Source organism: Mesoplodon bidens (assembly GCF_964165515.1).
Source record: "Mesoplodon bidens genome assembly, chromosome: 8".
Taxonomy (NCBI): Eukaryota; Metazoa; Chordata; class Mammalia; order Artiodactyla; family Ziphiidae; genus Mesoplodon; species Mesoplodon bidens.
Window position 1 is genome coordinate 55,875,460 of NC_138165.1, and position 25,235 is coordinate 55,900,694.

The window sequence follows — 25,235 nt, forward strand, 5'->3', positions numbered from 1 at the left end:
TATGCAAACCATAATAATAGTGTGATATATAAATTGTGAGAATATACTCATGGAGACAAAAAAATCAAAATGTTTTCTAATAAATGCTGATCATAAAGAAAAAAGTTAGCAAAGGACGACCAGCGTTTGAGGAAGGTACTGCTGTTAACAGCTGCATAAATGTTTATGCAACTCTCTTAAATTCCTGTTGCTTCCTTCGTTTTCCCTCTCATACATCCTTGAAGTGGAATGGGCTAATCATTTATATACCACAACACTGGAGAATACAATGATTTTTCATATAAACAGGAAGAAAAAAAACAGAGCACATAAATTATTAGGACTGAGTGCAGGTACACTAAAAATAAATCATGCCTAACATTCTAATTGCTTTTTGTTGGTCCCATTTTCCTGAAGAATGTGATTCACTGCCAAAATTGATTGACACAAATAGCTTTTGAAAACATCTCTGTTTCAATATGTTGGAACGGAGGATGCATACAAAAAAAAATATTGAAGTGGTGCATTACGTTAAAATCAATTATGTAAATGTGGGAAAACCTCAGTAAACGCAATTCAGCTGGAAATTAGTGTTCTTAACTGAACAGTAGCTCTGTATGAATCACCAAAAGGACATGGCTTTTACGAACCGCAGAGGCAGTCTAATCCAGTTAGGAGTAGTACAGAGTTCAGATTTTGTTCTGCTGAGTTCTGCGCTAATCAGAACATGCCTGGGGTACTGTGCATATTTATGGACGTGTCACTTTAAGAGGAACCTTGACAAACTGTACTGTATCCCCATTTGTACAGCCAGTGGCATAAGGGGGTCTGGAAAACACACTTTTAGAAGAAGTTTTACCAAGAGCAAAATGGCTAGTCAGCTCTATTTAAATATATGAAGTACTGGAATAGGGAGCATACCTTTCTGAGTTGTTTCAAAGGTTGGAATTAGGAGTTGGGAAGCAGATTCTGTATAAGAAAGACTTTTTGAGCATTAGAATTCTCTACATTGGAATCAGTTGCCAAATTTCTCACGTCTAAAAGTATTTCAGTTGGGACTAAGTGACTTTCTTTAAAAGATGCTAGAGAAAAAAAAAAGTATGTATTACAAAGATGCTTCGGTTTTTCCTTGATAGCCTTGATATTCTATGACAAGTCAGTTCTATCTAATGGTAAATTCACCAAACATCCACTTTGCCATTTTTAATCTCTGAATTTCTGGTATTATGATTAACTTAACTACATTGGTCACGGTATATAGATATAACCTAACAAGTACAATAATCATTTTCCCCTGCGTAAAAATAGAGATAAAAAGTAATATACCAAGAAAGTTATATTTATTTAAAAAGTTTTTAGATCCAGTATTGTATTCAGAAGAATTTGTTAAACTTATAAGATTTAAAACACAAAAGCACGGACTCACAAACGCTGTATTATAGGTGGAAGGAAACAAGACAAATGAGCCAGGACAGCTCTTAATGTGATGAGTATATATGAGGTAATTAATTTTGGCAGTAAAGGTTTTGAAACCCAATGAAGCAGAAAAAATTTTATTGGTGATTTATGTACAATCAATATAGAAATATTTCCAAAAAAGTCAGGGAATGTGTTATAAAATTATTAGAGGTAATAGTTAAAATTTTGTCATGTTATAAATAATCTATTTTTATCATATAGAATGTATATCTATCCATCTAGCTGTCTAAAATTTAAATTTCAAAGTAGATTTATTTGTGTTTATCCTGTGTATATTTTTAATCTGTCATAATCTTGGTGGTAAAATCTAAAAATTATAGAATATGAAATAGTCACCTTTTGACATAACATCAAAAGTATGGTTTAATATATTTTTTTAATGCCTGCATGTAAGAAATACTGAGTGCCCAGAGATTCCATATTTGGAAAACTAGTTTTGGTAGAAGTAAGTCTCACCCAGAAAGCCATGATAAATCATACTATTTTAATTACTTTATAAGATTCCTCACAGAGAAATAATTGTTTATTGATACCTTTAAAATATAATTATTTTCTCTGACTTCTCTGAAGGAGTCATAGAATGAAATGAGAATTCTAGGTAAAATAGACAAACTGTTTAATTATTCAAAAGGCAATGTATATGATACCTGACAAAATTGCAGTGGATAATGTTCCTTAATATACAAACATGTCAAAACTAATGAATAAAATAAAACATCTACTGGGGGAAGCAAGATCAGTTCAAAAATGAAAGGAGCTAGGACGAGAACCATAAATAAGAGATTTAAGCAAAGATTCAAAACAAATATTTTATATATTGTGTTGATATATATGTTATATTTATGTTATATATGTCATTTTAAAACATATATATTTCTGACAATTTATTTATAGGAGATTGAATAAAAAATCTTATATACAACAAAATGCTTATCTATTTTGGGAAAAAAATGTTAGCTGATGGGTTTCTCTTTTTCAGAGAATGGGGAAAACCATCCAGTAAACTATTTCTCATTACATTATCAGCAGAACATGACAACTCCTCCTTCAAATTCTGCAATAAAATGAAAATTGCTTATAAAAGCAAAATTTAGACCTTCTGGACTATGAACGATTTGCTGTAAAACAAATACAATTGATTTAACTATTCAAAAGGGAGTAATAACACTTAACTAAGCAAGAATCTTATTTGGATGGAAGGGTAACTTACCATGTGAAAATAAATGTACTTTTGGGAGATAAATAAATTTTAATGTGTATAAGTTAACCAGTATTTTAAAATATCACTAAAAAAGCTGCAAATTTTTCTGAATGTAATAGGAAAACTTTGGATAGCTATATTTGTTTCTGGTAGCTATATGTTTCTCTATAAAAATTAATATAAATCAAGACAATTTGAAATAGTTCTTGATTATGAGAAATATTAACATGACATTGAATATATATATATCTCACTTTCATAAACATTTTCTTTTTAAGTGAAAGTGAAACATTTTTAAACTTTTTTTATTAAATATAGATGAATCTCTCATCTTTTATCTCTGACACAAATGATTATTATTATTTTTTCATTCAATTTATGAATGTTATGTTAGTAGAATTTCCCATAAATGCCTTTTAATTATTTGGGAGCAAAAAATGTTTTTTGTTAAAACAAGGTTAGCAAGACTGGGGAGGAAATTATCTTTTAAAAAAATCTTCTCTTTTAATAAACACATTAAAAATACTTACTCTACACCTTAAACATCCCAATTTCATTTGTTTATAGAAATGTTCATTGCATTTGGTAACTTACCTTCAAGAAATTAATTTTCCACAAATATGTTTTTATCCAAACTGACTATTTAATATAGTAGTTCTATAAGCCTGACATTAGCCATTCAAAGTAATTTTCAGAAGCCGTATTAGAATTCAGACACTATTTCTTTTCATAGTACTCTTTTTGAGAGGAATTTAATGCATTCTATAAAATGTCCTTTCACCTGTCCTGAAGTGCCCCTTGAATTCAACTCTACCCTGTGTCTGCCTATGTGTCTCTGGCTTCCACATGATCTAATTTCCAGTTCTTTTCAGTGATATCTTTTTGTAGCCTTTCAGTTTCCTTTTTGAAAAAATTATTTATTTTTTTAAGTGTGGTAAAATATACAACATAAAATTTATCATTTTAACTACTTTTAAGTATATATTTCAATGACATTTAGCATCTCTCTCTCTATTTTTTTTTTTTTTTTGACATAGGATAAGCACCAATTCCCCTGACTTCCTCATCAGGTAGTAGGATGAGTCTTCTCAAAAAAAGTAATATTGTCACAGGCTCAAATATTATGAGGAGAATTTGGAAAATTAAGTTGTGGATTTTGCTTTGATTTGCTGGCTTGCTAGTAGATTCTGGGGATTACAAAAAATTCTTTATAATTTTAGGATTATTATTGTATCTAATAATCTTAGGATTATTAGATAAATATTGGTATAAATTGTTAAAGATAAAAGTGCCAAGAGCTTAAAGAGATTCGTTTCTTGTAAAAGGACTTAGAAAAAGATATTCATTTATCTTTTGAGCACTTTCAGGTAAAGTTGATGCTCCTTCTCCTCCACATAATGAACACTATTTTTTGTACTTAAAAAAATTCTACCCCTCAATTAATTGTTTGCTCATTATTTAATAATAAGCACATATCTCTCTCTAATATTTTCCCCATAGATACAAAGACTCAAATGTTTACTATGAATAATTCTTGAATACTAGTTTTTCTTGACAACTTAGGGTTCCTCCTTAATTCACTATCCTATTCAGTACTCACAAGTTCTTTTATTCAAAGGCCACTAAATAGTCTTGGTGAAGGTTAACATGTTCACAGTCATCTGGCCAATTATAGGTTCATGTTGTATAATTATAGTTCTATATGCTACTTGGCAGGGACTGAATATAGAACTGAAAGACCAATCACCGCCCCTTTTTATTTTCAGGAATGCAAAGACATATATGGTATGACATTGTACTGAGAACTGATATGCCAGTTAGTAAATATCACATAATCATTAGAGGGTCATATAGAACATGATAGAGATGCTGAAAAAAAATGATTTGATGATGCACATTGATTTAATTATGAAGGGGAAACTATGTTAATTTTATTATTTCCCCAGACATCAACATATTTGGTTAAGGACTCAGACCCTGCCAATAAATATTAATTGAGCCTTATTATTTGTTAAAAATTACAGAGAGAATCAGCTCTCCTACTGGCTTTATCTACACAATTTCACCTTTGTGCCTCTGGGTTTCTCATGGGTTAACTAATAATAGTGCCTATATCATAGATTTCTGTTAAGACTCTAATGAAATAACATACATGACAATATTAGTAATCCTCAGAGTTCCACTTAAGGGTTAATCTTTATGATTATTAAAGTCTTCTAAAAACACAATATAATGCAATAGAAAAAGAAAAAAAAACAGAAGAAGCTGATGGTTTAGTTTTGTTTTTCTTGCCATTCTCTAGCCAACATGCTTTGCTGATTTATGTCGGTTAACTTTTGTAATCTTGTCAACCTCAGAAGATCAAATGATGATATTTGAGAGAATCCTTTTTTAACTTAAACTGTATATAATATATGTATTTCTTATTAAAGTTTAATTTCTGGGGGACAGAAAGACTTTGCATTCTCTATTATTAAATGATTTTCTTGCTTGAATCATGCTAAACGGATATCCAATAGCAAGAGACAGTGACAATGATATGAATTGATTATGCTTGTTTTTCATTCTCCAGTGCAAATGCTGGCCTGGATTTCAACTGAAGGATGATGGTAAAACATGTGTAGACATTGATGAATGCTCTTTGGGCTTTCCGTGTAGCCAGCAATGCATCAATACATATGGGACCTACAGGTGCCTCTGTACAGATGGATATGAAATACAACCTGATAACCCAAATGGCTGCAAATCACTCTCAGGTATCGAACTGAATTTGTCCACTGAGCCAGCCTCAGTTACACATATGGATCTGATTTTGTAGCTATTCTTGTTGAATTCATTCCTCCTTGCTGTTTCTAAGAAATCAAAATTCTCCTCTACTTACCTTGATATGGAAATTTGTCACTCTGATATTGCATGTTGTCCACACACTGCTCTGTTTTTAATACCATTACAGTGTGGTCTTGTGAATTATTAAGTGTTTTCTAGATTTTGAGAACAAGTAAAAAGAACTATCTCTAGCACTGCTTCCTGTATCACAGGTTCTTGGGAGCAGGTTTGGCCAAGGCTATTGAAGAGTCTGTTGTGACAGCGTCCTAATATTTTTTTTCCTTCTCCCCTACACCATACACACACTCATATATGTGTGCCAAGGAGAGCAACGGGCCAGTAATAATAATAGTAATCATGATGACAACAATAACAATAAATCAGGAATATAAGACTATTTGAATTCTTCCAGTGATTCAACAAGTATTATTAAACTTCTGTTTATTTCAAGCAGTGTGTTTGATTTGTGAATTAGAAAATTCAATAAAATAGTAAAATTTTGATTCATCAAGGGAGAAGATCAAACTTTTTAAAGTGATACAAAGTAATATATAATAATAACTTAAAATGGGCAGAAAATGGTGCATAATATGTCTCTATTCCTCTTACTGTGATATGAGTATAATCAATTAAATAGCATTGCCAGTTTCTCACATACATTTATGTTGAACAACATTTAAAAAACTAGATGTTTTCTCATCTACTTTCATAAAATAAATAAAAGGGGTAGGAATTAAAGAGTTAGTTTTTTAACTGGTTAAAATTGTGCACATTATGGAGAAAAATACTCTTTTCAATTTTTCATTCCACTCACTTATTCTTGGAATGTTCATCTCTGAATAAATTTGTGTATTATTTGGAGCCCATTGTTTTATTTGCCAGCCTACTTTTTTTTTGCCAGCTCACTGCTTACTATATCATTCATTTAGTGACATGGGATAAGAAGAAAAGATAAAATCTAAAAACTAGTCAGTGTTTCCGTTACTTTAAACTTTTCACAAAGGATTATGAAAAGGAGGTGAATGCTAATCATTTTAGTTTGGGTCTTGTTACATCATGTATCCATGCTATAGTGGTTTTCCATTAAAAGTAATAAATAGAAACTAATAACAATTTTAATTTAAATATGAATGTCCCTGAATAATAAATCATTTGCTAAAGAGACGCTAGATATTTTCCCCAAAATTTATTGACATATAATTAACCTATAACATTGTGTAACATTAAGGTAATACAATGCATTCACTTGATATACTTATATACAGTAATATGACTACCATGGTAGTAGTAGCTAACATCTCCATCCCTTCACATAATTACCACTTCTTTTTTGTGGTTAGAACATTTAAGATCTACTCTCTTAGCAACTTTCAAGTGTGTAGTACAGTGTAGTTATCTATAATTACAATGTAGTGCATCAGACCCCCAGAACTTATTCATCTTCCAACTGAAGGTTTGTACTCTTTAACCAACATCTCCACATGTTCCCCACCGTGCAAACCTTGGTAACTACTATTCTACTGTGTTTCTATGAGTTTGGCTTTATTAGATTCCACATATAAGTGATATCATAGAGTATTTGTCTTTCTCTGTTTGACTTGTTTCACTTAGCATAATTCTTTAAGCACCATCTATGTTGTCTCAAATGGCAGGATTTTATTCTTTCTCATGGCTATACAGATCCCATTCATCTGTTGATGGACACTTAGGTTGTTTCCATGTCTTGGCTATTGTGAATAATGGTACAATAAATTTGGGAGTACAGATATAGCTTTGATATACTATTTTCACATCCTTTGGATATATAACCAGGAGTGAGATTGCTGGATGGCAGTTCTATTATTAATTTTTGAGCAACCTCCATTCTGTTTTCTGTAGTGGGTGCACCAATTTACATTTCAACCAAAAGAGCACAAGGTTTGTCTTTTGTTCAGTCACTGTCAACATTTATCTCTTGTCATTTTGGTGACAGCCATTCTAACAGGTGTGAGGTAATATATCATTATGGTTTTGATTTGCATTTCCCTGATGTTCAGAGATGTTTAGCCCCTTTTCATGTGCCTATTGACCATCTGTATGCTTTCTTTGGAAAAATGTCTGTTCAGTTTCCTCTGCCCATTTTTTATTTTTTGTTATTGATTTGTATGAGTTATTTATATATTTTGGATATTAACCCCTTATCAGGTATATTATTTGCAAGTATTTTCACCCATTCCATAGGTTGCCTTTTCATTATGTTGATTGTTTCTTTTTTTTTCTTCTAAACTTTCCTTAATAGTCAATTCTTTTTTAAAATTAATTTATTTAGTTTTGGCTGCGTTGGGCCTCCATTGCTGCGCACGGGCTTTCTCTGGTTGAGGCACGCAGGGCTACTCTTCGTTGTGGTGCGCGGGCTTCTCATCGTGGTGGCTTCTCTTGTTGCGCAGCACTGGCTCTAGGTACGTGGGCTTCAGTAGTTGCAGCACGAGGGCTCAGTAGTTGTGGCTCGTGAGCTTAGTTGCTCCACAGAGTGTAGGATCTCCCTGGACCAGGGATCAAACCTGTGACCCCTGCATTGGCAGGCAGATTCTTAACCACTGCGCCACCAGGGAAGTCCTGATTGTTTCTTTTGCTGTGCAGAAACTTTTTTGTTTGATGTAGTCCCCATTGATGATTTTTGCTTTTGTTGCTTGTGTTTTTGGTGTCATAGGCAGTCATTTCCAGGACCAGTGTAAAGGCAATTTTTCTCCATGTTTTCCTCTAGGGGTTTCAAATTTAAGGTCTTACATTTAAGTTGTAAAGAACAGAACTGCCTAAGTATTGAGGTAGAACATGACTGATGAATTTAACATTTATGAATGTAGAACTATATTGATAGGATGGCAAAGCAACTTTAACGTGAGAGACAACTCTTTTGAGTAGGGTTCTGAGTCTCTATTTAACCTCAACAGGAAGACTGGAATGATTAGAGGTGCTGCCATCACTGGTTAGAAGGTAATGCCCAGCATCTGTGACACACATTTCTAATCTCTGACACAGAGTATGCTAAAACAGAGTATAGTGCCCTATGTATTATACATACAGTGTAAAACTAAAGGCTAAAAGGAAGAAAGTAATAAGTTTGAACATAAATTTGAACATAATAATAATTCAAATAATCCAAATAATTTGAATAATAATAATTCAAATAATATTATTCATAATAATAATTCAAATAATTCAAATAATTTGAACATAAACAGACAATAACTCTATAACAATAAATGATTTACAATAAAGTCCTCATTTAATCACGTAAAGTGGCTACCGTTTTCATTGTTTTTTTCTAATTTATGCTGACATTAAATTTGCTTACGGGGCATCTAAGTGTATGAATGCATCTTAGAAACAAAGATGTTTAAAAGGAGTTTGATCTTTACATATATGAAGCATGGTTAGATTATTTTTATTATCTTTCCTAGATTCTAGAACAAATAATATACTAAAGCATGTTGGACAAATAAGAAGGAAATAGACTCTTACTTAAGAGAAGCTTCCAGGCAGATGAAAAACATGTATGTAGGCAGTGAAACTCTTGGTTTTCACTGAAGTTATTCTGAGAGCATAAGCTGGTTATTTGATTATCAAGAAATAATTTTCTGGTTATAGGAATGTTTAGCTGTACTGTAGGCTTCTAAAATAGGTGCAGATTATCTTTCTCTGAAATTCATTTAAAAATAAGATTTTTATCCTTCCCTCCACCCCTTTCTCCCTGGTAACCATAGGTTTGTTTTCTACATCTGTGCCTCTATTTCTGTTTTGTAAATAAGTTCATTTGTACCATTTGAGAGATTGGGATTGACATGTGCACACTACTATATGTAAAGTAGATAACTAATAAGAACCTACTGTATAGCACAGGGAACTCTGCTCAGTACTCTGTAATGACCTATATGGGAAAAGAATCTATAAAAAAAAGTGGATATATGTATATGTATAAATGATTCACTTTGCTGTATACCTCGAATTAACACAACATTGTAAATCAAGTATATTCCAATTAAAAAAAAGGAATGACAAAAAAATAAGATTTTAACAGCAGGTGTTTTCCACTAATTTCAAATAAATTAGATAATTTAATATTCAAGAAGACTGAGGGAAAGAGAGAGATTTGGAATTGTCTAGATTTTCTGTACTGCACAGGCATCTGCTTTCTTTTCATATTGTTATCAGTAGAGGTGCTCAGGATGAATTTTTTAACCATTAATCTACCAGAGGGCACTGCATTTGAACTTACATCGCTGTAGTAACTAAACTGAGACTAAGCAGAGTTGAAAACCATAAATACTATAAAGTCTAATATGTTTCTTGTCTTGGTATTTAGATGAAGAACCTTTTCTAATTCTTGCTGATCATCATGAGATAAGGAAAATTAGCACTGATGGCTCCAACTACACACTTTTAAAACAGGTATAACATTTCCATGATGATTTCATAGTATTTAATACGGTCACTCTAGATATGCATTAAAGCTGTAGCAATACCTCATAATTAGAACTTCTGAAGCATGTATTCAGGGATCCATGCATGTATGGATATAAGATTGCCATAAACTTTGTTCTGTTTGAATTGTCCAGGTGATGCCTCCAACTTTTGACATCACACCATATCCAAGAAAGTAAAAGATGCAAACCATAGCTAATGCAAGGAAAAAACTCTCTTAAGAACAGCTAGACTAGGGAAGGTATAAAATTCTCTTTTAAGGTAGTTGTGCATTACCCAGATTGTCCTCCCAGCCCCACAACCCTTGGGATTTAAAAATAAACATCTTTTCCAGAACCTCAAGTTTCTGTTCTTAGAACTAAGGAATAATATGCGATTGATGATCCTTAGCCTTTAAAATTTGGAATTAGCTAGGGAGCAAAAGTACGATTATAATCCAGTCATGGTTAAAAGGTTATGAGGTGTGTATATTCAGCGTTACCCTTTTTATCCCTCAACCCACCTACTTCAAGAGAATCTGGGCTACTGATCCATTTTGACGCTTAAGTTCTGTTGTCAGAGTTTACTCATATATACTATCTGAGATGAAAGGAATGATTTCCATTTATGACAGGATGGAAATGTGAATTGCTTCCCTCAACGTTTATTTTTCCCTCCCAGTCTGCAGTGAAAGTAGCATAAAATCAAATCATTAAAACTAGACTGATTATTACATTGACTAGAGAAATCACAGTTGGTTTTAGCATATCTTTGATTGTCAGGAGAAGTAGCTTCTTTGCAAAGATGTGGCTTGTATCTGTCCTGCTGCAAATTTCTCTTTGCCCCAAACTGTGCAATAGTGACATGAATATGTGATAGCACTCTCTAGAACAAGTTTGCCAAAAATAAAGATACTTCTTGTTCTTGTAGTATGTTTGTTCCAGCACTAGGCATTAGATGAAGAAGTCCATTCATGTGTTGATTTTTCAGCAACATAAAGAATACTTAACTAAAGATATTTTTCCACTCACTCCTGGGTACCTCCATTCCTATAGTTAGTTTCATTCATATTGCTTAAAAATTTAGTCTGACTTTAAGCACAGATATTCATTAGCAAGTGTGATGTTTACTATTCCCCACAGAATTGGATTTTGCAGCTTCTCTCTAAGTCACAAATTGAAAATTAAAATTTCACATGAAAATCCAGATTTCTGGCTACTCGTGAAAACATGGGAAGGTGTAGCATTGCTGGGTTCACATCCCTGAATGGACACAATCCAAGCTGGGTAGCAGCTGCCACTGTGATTTATGCCCGTGCTCTCAATTCACCAGCATCCTCAAACTTTCCGTGTGCATACCACATGCATACTTGTCTTATTCAGGAATGTCTGTGAGGTTTAGATTTTTGCTCTTGAGTTTGGAGTGTGCCACCAATATCCACTGTTTCATACTGCCTCTTTCTCTAATTATGCACCTTAAGAGATTGGGTAAAATACAAAATATTTTCATGTTGTTTGTAAAAACTAAACAGGAGTCTATTTAAAATACAAGAATTAGATGACTATTTCTTTAAGAGATGAGTAATACCCATAGGGAGATAGTTTAAATTAACATAACTGCTTTAAAATGGAAGTGTTTGTTTCCCAAATGGTTTTCTGCATTAATTTATTTTTCCAGTGCAGTATAACTTTAAACATATATCAAACTTACAAAATATTGAAAATTATCTCTTTTAAGTATATTTCTCCATACCCTTTCTAAACCTTCCAAGTTAGGTGTGTAAGCTATTGATTTTCTTGTATAGTCTCTGGAAAAGGGGCATGTTTATTTTCTTTTTAATAAGTCTTTTGTTTTTATTTTGCTTTCTTTTGTTTTTAGAATTTCTTCCTTTTAGACTGTACTATCTCAAAGTGAGAAAGTTTTCTCTTTAGAATACTCTATAAGCTCAGCTGAACCACAAAGTTAACTAATATAGCAACAATATTTATGATCTTCGTGAAAAAACTATAACAGAGCTTCAGTGGTAGCTCCTTGCTTTATTTTCCAACCCTGTGGCTCAAGACATTTCTACTGCTATCCTTTTTTTTTTTTTTTTTTTTTTGTCTTTCATGGCTAATACATTATCAGGGATTGTTCTTAAGGGACCAAAATGATTTTTATCTCCACGCATGATGTAAGTCTATTTCATACAGCCAAACCATTTTAATGCTCACATTCTTATAGTGTTTTTTTCCTGGTGATATAACTTTAGATTATTGCCAATCACTAGTACATAAGTGGGGATGAATTTCAAACAGTTTCTTAGTGCAGTTTTTGGAAATGAGGGAGTGAGGAAGATAAGGAAATGCACGAGGACCCTGAACACCTGTGTCTTTGGAGAGCATTTGTTAGTGGTGACCACTGAGTAAGGATGTAAATACCCAAGAAACTAAAGACAAGCCTTAAAGTTTTGCTTGTGGGCTGCTTGAAATATGTCATTTTTGTTAGGAAACCTATTTTTAACCACAATTTCATCATGGCATTACAGAAATTTTCAAGGAGTTCAAGGTGGTAAAAACCAATTTCTTCCTCAAAGATTTTGTCTACATATGCAGAGTAAAGTAGAACATAGCAGTAATTGTTTCTCCACATTTTCTTTCAGTCAGAAATAAATGAAAAGACAACATCCGTGCCTTAATTATTTGGGAATTCTGTGTGTAAATAATTAGGAAGAACAATTTATCCTAATATCTTAAATTTTATTCTCTTTATCGTATTTAGTAGCAATCTCATGAAGCTTTATAGCATAAAATTATAACAACTGGTAGAATGTTTTTACCCTATATATTCTAAAACATAGTTGTAGCTAAGACAGCTATAACTTAAATTTGTACAACACATTTAGAAAATGTACTTTAATAACGTGGATTTTAGAAATGAAAATTAATCAAGTAGCTTTCCAATATGTTATCAAATTCAATTCTAGCAGTGACTTTTATTCCAGTAAAATTGTATAGAGAAACAAAACACAATTTCCTAAATTAATCATCTTGAACCAAAGGGTACAAATCTTCAGCCACAGAAATAAAAGAAGCAAAGAGGATTTTGATGAAACCAATTTTCAGCTCTGAAACCACTGGGATGACTCTAGTTTTTAGACACTATTTTGACCATGCCCTTGGCTGTTTTAATGTTCCTTGAATATGATTCTGTAGAGAGAGCTTTACACTCTTTTCTGAAGGGATTAAGGGTAAAGCTGTAGAAAAATGACCAGTTTGGCTGGAAAGATATGTCAGAATTCAGAGCTTCAATTTCTCTGCATTCACGGCTTTAATTTATTGCAGTTGACTTGCTAAATTTGGAATTGGATTTTCATTATCTAAATTGATTATTGTAAAGAAAGGAATAGGATAATTCTGCCATGACTGGGGATTGTGGGTGAATCTTTGCTAAGGTCAGAGACAAGTTTCTCTCCAACCTTTTCCCTGTAGAGCTCTAATATACCCATCTGAATTGCCAGGCCATCACAGAGCCCTAACCCATTTACCTTATTCTTCCAGTGAAAAAAGCATTTGAACAGAAAGAATATTGTAGACTACTTTTTTTTTTTTTTTTTTTTTTTTTTCAGTATGCGGGTCTCTCACTGTTGTGGCCTCTCCCATTGCGGAGCACAGGCTCCGGACGCGCAGGCTCAGCGGCCATGGCTCATGGGCCCAGCCGCTCCGCGGCATGTGGGATCTTCCTGGACCGGGGCACAAACCCGTGTGTCCCCTGCCTCAGCAGGCAGACTCTCAACCACTGCGCCACCAGGGAAGCCCTGTAGACTACTATTGAAATGAATTTATTAAACCCTCTACAGAACTTGGAATGCATTCAGTTTATATATTAGAACCTTGATTGTGCATAGATGATTTCTTAGATATGAATGCTTACATGTATTTAATTAAGTAGCTCTCCAGTTATTAGGGTGTGAATGAATAATTAATGAATCTTTTGAATCTGAGACTGAATATTAGTTGCATTTTTTTAGCATTTATAATCATTATTCTTGCTTAGTGATGCTGTCAGTAAGACTTATACTTGCATTTATTCATCTGGACATAGTGGGGTTAAGTGATTGCAGGTTAACTTTATAATCTAGAGCTGAAGAAAAGTAGATTGCTCCTTTTAAGCCAAATAAAAGCATAAGATTTGAACCTCTGATTTTAACACCATCACTGCTAGAATTTAGCCTGGCTAAGAGAAGAAAAAATCAGTATTTGCAAGAACCTTCTCTGAGTTGTTGCAAATAGTGATACATAGGTCATCCTTAGTCTTGGAGATCATTGGAAAGAAATAAAATCTGGACAGCACTAATTTAGCTTTGGCATGAATTTTATTAAAAAAATTATGTATCTCTGATTCAGTGTTATTATAAAATTTTGAATTCTGAGTATAGACGTGGAAACGGAACTCAGAATTGGGAACAACCATCCCTCCCCAAAGCAAACCAAAGCAAACCACAAAACAAACAAACAAACAAACAAAACTATCTCCTTGAAGATGCTAATCCTTACTTATAGGACTATAAGTACTCTTAAGTGACCCCTAAAACAATTTGAGACAACAACTTTAGGGTGAATATTGATGTAAAAAGCTTACATCAGATACAGAGATATGACGGAGATCTCTGGGGCTTTGCCAAGTGTCTATGGTGTCAATTATTTTTTAGCACGAGTTTATATGTTAATAAAATATTCAACTCTTAAAGCAAGTTAACGCAATTGAAATCTTGATCCAAGTTTTGTTAGTCCATGGGGGTAGTAAATCTATGAGCAGTAACAATAGTCAGAATTAAACCAATCCCTAAGCAATCATTTGGAAAACTCAACAGCTAAGAAAATTCTCAGATCCTGATGTACAATCCTCAAACCAAATCACTGAAACAGTGGAACTGCCAAACCAAAGAGCTGTAGTATCCAGAAACCCATCAGCTGAATTCATGTTCAGTTTTGTTACCTGCTAAAAAATGCATTAATTGTGAGTCAGAAGGGAGGGGTTTCCTCACATTTCTACCATGTGGAATAAAAAGATGTTGACTACCTAGTTCCTCTTTGGTCAAATACTCACCTAAGGTTTTAACTTTTAAATTCTAATATGACACTGTATTGCCTAATGGGCTACTTGAAGCATGAGAAAAAAAGAGAATGTTGCTATGTTGTTGAGACAAAGGCTTTTGGGGAAAGTAAAATTTTTAAACCTTCTTTTCTGACTTTCATCAGATATCTATCAAGAGCTCATCTTAAATTATTGGGGGTCGTCTACCTTTCCAATTTAGATGTATACTCATAATGGCATCAAATTTATATTTAATATTAACTTAAAGTGAGACTCTTTTCCTTTATCTCTCTAAAAGCAATTTTTTCCACGTTACTGGCTATTTACTTAAACCATTAGCTATAAACATTCCAAAATTTTTCCTACTTGGAAAATATTTTCAAATACAATAAATTATGTAACATCTTAAGTGTATGGTATAGAAAAAATGTAAATATATAATACTTCTATAAAGAATTGGTATTCTCACAAATGCTATTTATTGTAAAACTGTAACTACTTAGATTCAAAGGGAAATACTGATTCTTATGAACTCCTTAATCATTTTAAAACAATTTCTATTAACTATTATTCCAACATACTCTTTTTTATTTTTAGGGATTAAACAATGTTATTGGTATAGACTTTGATTACAGAGAAGAATTTATCTATTGGATTGATTCTAGTCGACCCAATGGCAGTCGCATAAACAGAATGTGTTTAAATGGAAGTGATATTAAGGTAAGTACATATTACAATGATGGGATTATTCAATATTTTATTTGTGTGGTTGAATTGAATAGAAAATGTTACTTGATGGTAATGATGCAACTCATAGAATGTATTAGGTTGGTTTGAATTTCATGTTTGTATAGTGTAGGTTAATATGTACTTTAAATATGAAATTGGAGGTTTTTATCCTTATGTTTCATTATAACACTATTACTTGCAATAAGGTAAAAATCAAATTGAATAAATAAAATTTGAAACCTATTCACAACCCTAGAAAATGTGATGTGTGCTTAAGGCTTGAATGATTAGTGCCTGAGATTCGATTGTGTTGATTTATATAAAAGAAAATGCTGAGCCTGAGAATTTGTAGTTGAAAAAAATAATTATTAGACTGTAGATTGAACTTATAGCACTATTAAAATTAACTTGGTATAGATGGAATTAGTTGAATGCATTTGTGTAAAATCATGAATGTTCTGAGTAGGCAGCATCATAATTAAACACGTGTCACATTATAGATATGAACTACTTGGCACCATTTCTATGCTAACTTAAGTTTTAAAATAAAATTATTTGCACTGTATATATGTAGTAAAATGTATTATAAAGAAGTTCAAATTCAAGTAGATAGAACTCAATTACTTTAAGTTTTTTTGTAGCCGTCTATAATATTGTATGGAAAGCTTTGGTGGAAGCAATCAGTTTTGAAAATATTAATGAAACCTTGTAATATATATATATATATATATATATATAAAATGCCAAAACAATCAGTAGGTTGGGTACAGGGAGTTCAGAATAACTGCTATTGGTTATTTTATATGCAGCATATTTGTGCATACAAAGCCTATATATCCTTATTATATTTGATATTGATATAGGTTACAATTGAGCACAGCAGTTGAATGAGTATATTTTTACTTCCCTTTGGTTGGGTGAAATACTTAATGTATGTTCTTGCTTGTATTTTTTTCTCTCTTTGTAGTAGATAATTTAAATAGGACAAGAACAGTTGGGGGAGTGGTGAATGCTATTGGTATCTCCCCAAGAACCTGTTATTAATAAATAATATCAATAAATTTTTGTGCTTGTGTGTCTCTGCCTGTGATAGAATTTTTGCCCAAAATTTTGAGAGGAGAAGGAAACTCTAATGAAAATGTGATAAACAACTGTGTAACCATCCAAGAGCCTTTTATTTTGGTGTTTCTTTCTTAAACTTTTATAGAATTTCTAGGGGTCTGATTACATACTGGGTAATTTCTCATAAACAAGTAAGTAATTTTATTAGGTAAATTGTTCTGTTTTGTGCTTATCTAAATTCCATTTCAAATGTTTAAATACAATTCTGTATCTCTGAAAAAAATCAAGAAGCAATTGCTTAGTTCTTATTCTAGGCATTTACACTGTTAACTTTTTAAATTCTTATTTTGTTAGGTAGTGCATAACACAGCTGTCCCCAGTGCACTTGCTGTCGATTGGATTGGAAAAAACCTCTATTGGTCTGACACAGAAAAAAGGATCATTGAAGTATCCAAACTCAATGGCTTATACCCTACTATACTGGTTAGCAAAAGGCTGAAGTTTCCCAGGGACCTGTCTTTAGATCCTCGTGCTGGGTTTGTAACAAACATTGAAAATCTTAAATTAAAGATTAAGACTGTGGATTATGTCCAATATGGTAAATCCTGGTCTATAGATTTTAACATGGGAACCCATGAAAAGTGTAAATGTGTAGAAATTTTTATTGAGAAATCAAAAAGAGAAATGTGACTATAATAGGGATTTCCCTAGTGGTCCAGTGGTTAAGACTTCACCTTCCATTGCAGGGGGTGCAGGTTTGATACCTGGTTGGGAGCTGAGATCCCACATGCCTCGTGACCAAAAAACCAAAACATAAAACAGAAGCAGTATTGTAACAAATTCAATAAGTACTTTAAAAATTGTCCACATCAAAAAAACTTTAAAAAAAATAAAAAAAGAAATGTGACTATCACAAATTTTTTTAAGAAAAAAATTAAAGTGATGGGATTTTAGAGCAAGTATTTTTTTAAGGTTTTAAACATAACTCTTTCTAACTAATCAATAAATGTATTGTTGAAATGAATAAAACATACAGATTTATCCGAATTCTAATGTGTTTAAATCTTGGAGGAAAGACGGGCAAAGCACAAACTCTTGGATCCTGTTTTGTAGTATTTGTAGTAGTCATGAATAGAGATGATGTAATTCCTGGACCACTTTAGAGCAGGAGACTTAAATAGCATCCATGAATAATAAATAACAGGGTGCATTATCTATGCATTCAGAGGGAAAAGCATAGGGGGAATATCGGGAAAGATTCATATTAGAGTTGGGTTTCATTTGCATTTCTCTGTGCGAATGAAGAACAAGTCATCATAAGGATCAAGGACATCTGGCTGGATATCTCAGATGAGGGATGAACACACATTTAGGTGTCAAAAGCTGTTTGCTAAAGTTCTATAGATTATGACCATTATCGTTCACTTTCAATTATGTTGTTTCGGTAGGTAGAGAAGGCATGTCTTTCTTTTTTTTTTTACACTACAATTTGAGTGATTACATACTCCAAAATGATCTCTGTAGAAGTTCAACCTATTGAACATGTTTGTTCAATTTGCTTTTTAAAAATAGAAAACATTTACAGTAACAAGTATTATGCTAACTCTAGTGCTCTAAATTTTCTGCTGTCTAAATTAATTTCCCATAAAGTGTTTTACCAAATCACTGTTTTATCATACCATATGCAATAATTAGATTTTGCTTCTTGTTAATATATTGTATCTCTGATTTTTGATCTCATGTTTATAATTGGCAAAGTGATCATATCATAGTATGCATGGAACTTGATTTTAAATATTAATTTCGGTAAAAGCAGTACCTAATAGTAGAAGACTTGTACTGTAAATACTACTCTGTTTCCAAGGTAATGGTGCAAGTTTTAAATTTTTGCAATATAATTATGTAACTATTTTGTTACCTTTTAAAATATTTTCTTTACCATAGTAACAGAAGAGTGTCAATTCTATTTTAACTGAAACAGAGTTACAAGAGCGTCTGTTTCTATAGATGTTTCAAGAAATAATGGCCAGATATACTAAATTTGGCTATCATCATTATTCATTCATAAGAATATGAATGTTTGAGTCCTTTGGTATTTTATCAGAAGATATTTATTTTAGTGTGTCCATTGTCCTTTTCTTCAAAATCGGTATGGCTGTCTTAGCTTCTCATCCAATAATTTTCAAGATGCTTCATTTTCCAAATGAAAGAAACATTATCTGTTAATAATAACAGTATTATGGAATTTCCTAGTTATAGAGCAAAAACTGTATGCTAGCATAGTGAACACAGCTGAATCTAGCTTTAAGTTTTATTTCTCCCAGATTATGGTTATTATCCCATAAACTGATAGCAGTCTTAAGTTATCGTCAACATAAACCCATTCACCAAAAGTGTCAATTTAAACAATGAAGTACTAAATTATTGTAGATATTATGGAAGACTCCTTTGATTTCGTTTTTAAATAATATTTGTGTTTTGATACGGAATGGCACATTATAACCCAAGAAACATAAATATTAGATCTTTTTATGAAACAATTAAAGCCACATAGCAGATAAACAGATTCCAACAGATAAAATTTAATGACACCTTTTTGTTCATACTGTTTTCCTAGTTCCCCAGAGTGAGACAATAGGGCGACTTGGATTTTAGCTTTTATGAGATGAGCTTCAGAGTGAAAATGCCATAGCTGTCTAAAATATTGTACAATCTTGCTTCAAAAATGGCAGCTCAAATTGTAAAATTATTTAATAAAAATGCAATTGAACCTCTTTCTATGTCAGATTGCCATTGTGATTTGCATATGTTTTGAATATGCCAATACTACTAACCCCTCTTTCCTTGAGAAGGTGATTTCTGTCGCGATATTTAGTGAGGAATAGGGTAAGGATTATTTAAGGGAAAATAAAGATCATTGGAGTATCTAATGCAGTAAAGCGACTAAACATTTAGAAGGTAGCTTGGGGGTCCTTTCTTATAATGGTAGTATGCTAGTTGTCACAGAACCAATATAGATATGCTGGTTAGTAAGAATGGTAAAGAAGATACAAGTAGACAGATCATTTTCCTGGCTATTACATTTAAGTTCAGCTGAAATCCAATGATCCCAATCATTCTGTTATTGATTGGGAATCAATGTGCTAAATCAATGTAAATAAATTAAAATTTATTTAATCATAAATTTTAGGTAATTAATATCATTTACATTTAAGATTTATAAAAGTTGTCATTTATACAGAAGAGACATAGATAAAGATGCATTTTAAAGTAGAATAGAAAATATAATGTTAAAACTGTGCTGAGCATAATTTTATCTTTAAGATGTCACTTCAGCATAACAAGAAACCATTATGATAGACATTAAAGTAAATGTATGATATGACTATTTAACAGAAAATAAATTAATCTGCTCATTCATTTATTCAGCTCATATTTCTCTAGCATCTAGTGTATATCTGGCACTGTTCTAGGTATAATATAAAAATAAAAGGCACAACCCTTGTCTCCAAGTATTTCACAGTCCAGTGAGTAGGCAGATAAACAAATAATTATCATATAATACAATAACTCATGAAGTGGAGAAAACAGAAAATGTTTCTATCTCAAATGGGGTCAGTGAAATCTTCCTGGACAAGACTGGTGAAGTAAGAATTAGCCGGGTTATGTGGTACATTTCAGAGCAGAAGTCATTTCAGGCAAAAAGAAGAAGCTTTATGGGAAAGCAAAAACACATAGGAGAGCAAGGCATATCCAAGGAACTGAAAATAAGTCATACGAAGGGAGCAAATTAAGTATATAAAATTGCAGAACTTTGATACCGGTTCACTTTACAGAGTAAAAAAGAGCTAGGAATAAATCAGAATTTAATACAACACAACAACAACAAAACAAACCTTATGAGGTTTAATGGCTTGGGCAAACAGGTAAATAGAAAAATGATTTCCTCAGAATATGGGGAACAGAGGAAAAGGGGCAGATATAAGAAAGGGGAAGGACCTACTGGGATTGGGGGGTCCCATATTATAATAATAATAATGATAATGATCAGTATCACTTCTATAGCATTTTATGAATTAGAAAACTATCTCTGTGCTTTATCACTTTAGATGCTTGTACTGTTTACTCAGAGTCTCTAAAAAAGATATGAGTATTTTTATTATTATACTTTTAGTACAAGTAAGAGCATTCAGCCTCAAAGCAGCTAAGTGACTTTCTCAGGATCATTTAGGTACTGTAATACAATATTAAACTGGGGATTTAATCCAGTTTCCAAATTTTGGTCAGCTCTTTTCCCTATTACATGTATCACATTAGAGTTTCCAATAACAAAGTTATCTTGGGTTGTGAGCAGGTTTTCCAAGAGCCATCCAAACACGGCATAAGAAAAAAAAATACTATTTTTTCCATTTTAACAATTTGCCTTTTTATAAAATTTTAAGTTACTACAGATAATATGAGTTTTTTGGGAAATAAAGATAACTGACTAATCATTATAAGCATGCGTTTTTTCTTCTAACATCTTTATTGGAGTATAATTGCTTTACAGTGTTGTGTTAGTTTCTGCTGTATAACAAAGTGAATCAGCTATATGCATGCCTTATTTTTAAAACATATTTTTATTTATTTTCCTTTTCTAATAGTCTATTAGCAATCTCACAAGAAAATAATACTGGATTCTATTTTGACTTTGAAATACCTTTAATGAGAGTATGTCGAAGGACACTTTATATACTCAGAATCTCTATCCACTATTGTTAATATGGATATTGGAAATGCAAATACATTTGGAAAAGACACATTTTGTGCTTCTATATCTTGGCTGATGCTATTCTTACGTTCAACAATGCCCCTGTGCTTTTCCTCCAGTTAAAATAACTTCTTATTTTTTCAACAACAGCAAAAAATATCACTTCCTCTGTGAAAGTTCCCCAATTGCGTCTCAGTAGCCACCACATATTGAACATGTAACATTACGTGACTATTATTGGTGTAAGTGTTTCTCTCTCCATCTAGAAAGTGAATTCCTGTAACAGAAAGGCCATGACTTAATTACTGCTTGTGCCTAACATAGAAACTTAAATTTACTGTTGAAGGTAATAATAAATAGGCTACTGGATATACACAAACCATAGGATTGTAGTTTGCAGGGGCACTGCACGTTGCATCTATGCAGAAACCAATTTATTGGTATGTAAACAACCTGCATGTTTCAAAGAGAAGAGTCATAACAAAGGGAACCTTTGTTGTGAGGGAATGAAAATCGTATAAGGAAAGAAAACTCAGTTTTTTATTGCTGTGGAGAAAAACAGAAATATTTCATTAAGCTAACCAGTCACATTAAAAATCCCCACCTTTTTCCTACCAATTTTTAAGCGTATAATCCCATATTTAGGCAAAAACACACAGAGAATGAACATTAAAAATTAATTTTATAATTCAAAATCAGAAATAATTCCAACTGGAAGAAATTTCTCTAAATATGTTCCCTGAATTCAGAAAAAAAAGTGAAAACTGATAGCAGACTTCTATTTTAGTTTGTTTTAAAGAAATATAATGTATCAGATTCAACTATAAAAGACATCCTCAGGAATCACAAAAGCCTGTTGTTATGGTTACAAGAAGACATTATTTTATATGTTTACTCTTGGTTATAACTTACAGAATAGCTATTATTTGGAGCTGAGATTTTTCTTATGTGATCTTAGGTAAATATTACATATTATATGGGTGAAATTTAAGACTCTCCTTTTGACATTTTCACTGAACTTTTCATATTTCAGCTTTAATTATTTACAACAAATTTTGTACTTGGATAATATTTGGCAGGTTGCATTTTAGATGTTAAAATGACCAGAATGTCTAGTATGGGCTTTTTGAGAAACTTAAATGTATAGTAATGAGGCTTAAGTATGGAAAAGGAAATGAAATTTAGTCATCGCAAGTTAGCTACCCATAAGGAGAGATGCACAGTAATTTCTGTGCTTATGAAGGCTTATTTATACTGAGTACAGTTAAACTATGCTTTCCTTCAATACAGTAAAACATTTTTATAATATTCTTCTAATTGATGGGTACTTAAATAGGCAAATCAGGTAATAACACACATGATAAAATCCAGGCAAATCATGTAATAACATACATGCAATCCAGATGCAATAAGTAATTTATTAGACAGTTATCACTAAACCAATATGAATGCATATATTTTGTAGCTACAAAATTGTTATTATTATTAACAATAATAATAGTTAATATTTGCTGAATACTTAACTACATGTTCATAAATGTTCCAAGTTTGTTCCCTGTCTTCTCTCTTTTAATCCTTACAGAAACTCTGTGAGTAGAAACTATTATTATCACTTTTGAACATATGAGTAAATCCAGGCTCAGGGGAGCCTAACTAAAGTGCCAAGTTCACATGGGTGGACCTGGAATATGAACCCAAGTGACATGTTTTTAGGCCTTTTTTGCTTTTAAGACTCTACATAGTGTTGCTTAGGGAAAAAAAAGAAAAGCTAGACAACATCATTAATGGAATATGAATTTTATCTTAAATATAAAAAAACACATTTAAAAAAAGCTAGTCTATAAATCTAGAGACGTGAGCCCTTGTTCCAGCTTTATCACTATCATAACAGACTAGGACAAAGCTCATAATATTTTATGGTCTCAGTTTGTCAGTGAAATGAAGGCCTGAAACTACATGATCTTCAAGACCTGTTGCAGCATTAAAATCTTTAAGTTATACTTTATTCTAAATTCTGAAAGAGATAAAAGATCATTGTTAGCAAGAAATTTATAAGGTAGTTATGAAGATAAGATTTTTCATGCTTTTTTCCATCTGGGTAAAATTGTCATTCCTTCTTTTGTACCTCCATGGTAAAGTAATTTTATCATAATATGCTTTAATTTTTTCATTTGTTTTACATTCACCTCTATTGTATTCACTGAGAGATCTTTGATGGCAAAAATCATATCTGTTTACCTGTGTGTTCCCAGTACTAAGCAATGTCTGACACATATTATAGCCTCAGTGAATCATTGTTTCAAGATATGTTTTGCAATCCACTTAAGCACAGCTTTGGGGTTTATCAGAGATGTTCCACCAACTGATTTATCGAGTTAGGTTCTCTGATTCTGAAGCCTGAGAACCTACATCATTACTGCTTTGTGGGTTCCTATGTGCATGATATATGTGTTGTTCAGTTATACATGGGATAAAGAAATTCTGTAGACTGGAAGGGGCTAAAGCACAGTTTCCTAAAGTGTGTTTCCTGTGAACTGTTCTAGGAAAATAAATGTAGTTACCCCAAACTATGTAATAAAAAGGATATTTTAGCTCCCTCTTAGAGAGTCATTATATCATATAGCGTATTAAAAGCTCTGAAAAATCCTATAATTAACAAGATGATGCTTACTTTGCTTAACAAACCATTTCTCAAATATATATAATCTTGTAACCTACCTTGAAAAACATGAACTGACGCAAATCAGAGAAGAATTTGTGGAGAACAGAGGGGACAATACGAATTACATCTGAATCATAATATCTGTATAATTGAAGAGGCAGGAGCAAGGCAAATGATACGATAAAAGCAAAAAAGTGAAAATGTAGGACTATAAATACTCCAGCTAGACCTCAGTTCATAAATTTCAATAGTGGGAAGTAAATTGGAAAAGTCTGTGTCTAATAATGAAGAATTTGAGTGTCAGGGTGAGGATTTCAGGCCTCAAACTCTCAGTGAACTTATTGGGAGTGATGTAACAGATGTTGGACTCCATGAAATATGCTCTTCCTCTTCTTCGTGGTATCTTGGTTCAAGATGATAAGATTAGCCAAATAAAATGTTCAGAATACAAACAAAAGATATTTGCTATTACATGGAGCTCAGATCATTTGAAATTCATAATTTACTTAATGACCTCAAAAACATTCCTATTCACCTCTAAGAATCTGCAGTACTTTGTTAATAGTACTGCAGATTTAATGGAGGAAATTATTTTTCACTTTTGGAATTCACTTAATTTTATATGATTTTAATTAACTTAAATTTAAAGTCACAATTGGCTAGTGGCTACCACACTGAACAATGAACATTCAAGAAAATATAATGTACTTCTCCATAATTCATTTTGAATTTTTCATAGGTAAAATACAAAAGAAAAAACATATTTACATAGTTTTATTCCTCTGACATTATAGATGCATTTTGAAGGTTTACCTCTTTAGTTTTGGGCATCTATTATTTTTTAACACTTGCAGAAATGTTATATACATATAAGTTGTATACTAAAGGAAACATATGTTTAAAATTATATGGATATTTCAAAGTGTGCTACATGTTTTAAAAAAAAAGCATAAGAAAAGTTTGCATTGAAGTATGCTTCGTACAAGCTGCAATTTAGAGAGATACAAGAATTAATTTGGGAATAGCTAAGC

General features: G+C 32.2%; 1 protein-coding gene across 1 annotated transcript in view; it reads left to right on the forward strand.

Annotated features, from left to right (window-relative positions):
• LRP1B (LDL receptor related protein 1B) overlaps positions 1–25,235 on the forward strand; it is a gene marked incomplete at its 3' end in the record, with an annotated part of 2,330,707 nt that overhangs the window by 2,077,442 nt on the left and 228,030 nt on the right. Inside the window, exons 77-80 of the mRNA XM_081243013.1 lie at positions 5,232–5,415; positions 9,828–9,913; positions 15,599–15,721; positions 17,147–17,328. Coding sequence (XP_081099139.1) covers positions 5,232–5,415; positions 9,828–9,913; positions 15,599–15,721; positions 17,147–17,328 — 575 coding nt within the window. The remainder of the gene's footprint in view (positions 1–5,231; positions 5,416–9,827; positions 9,914–15,598; positions 15,722–17,146; positions 17,329–25,235) is intronic.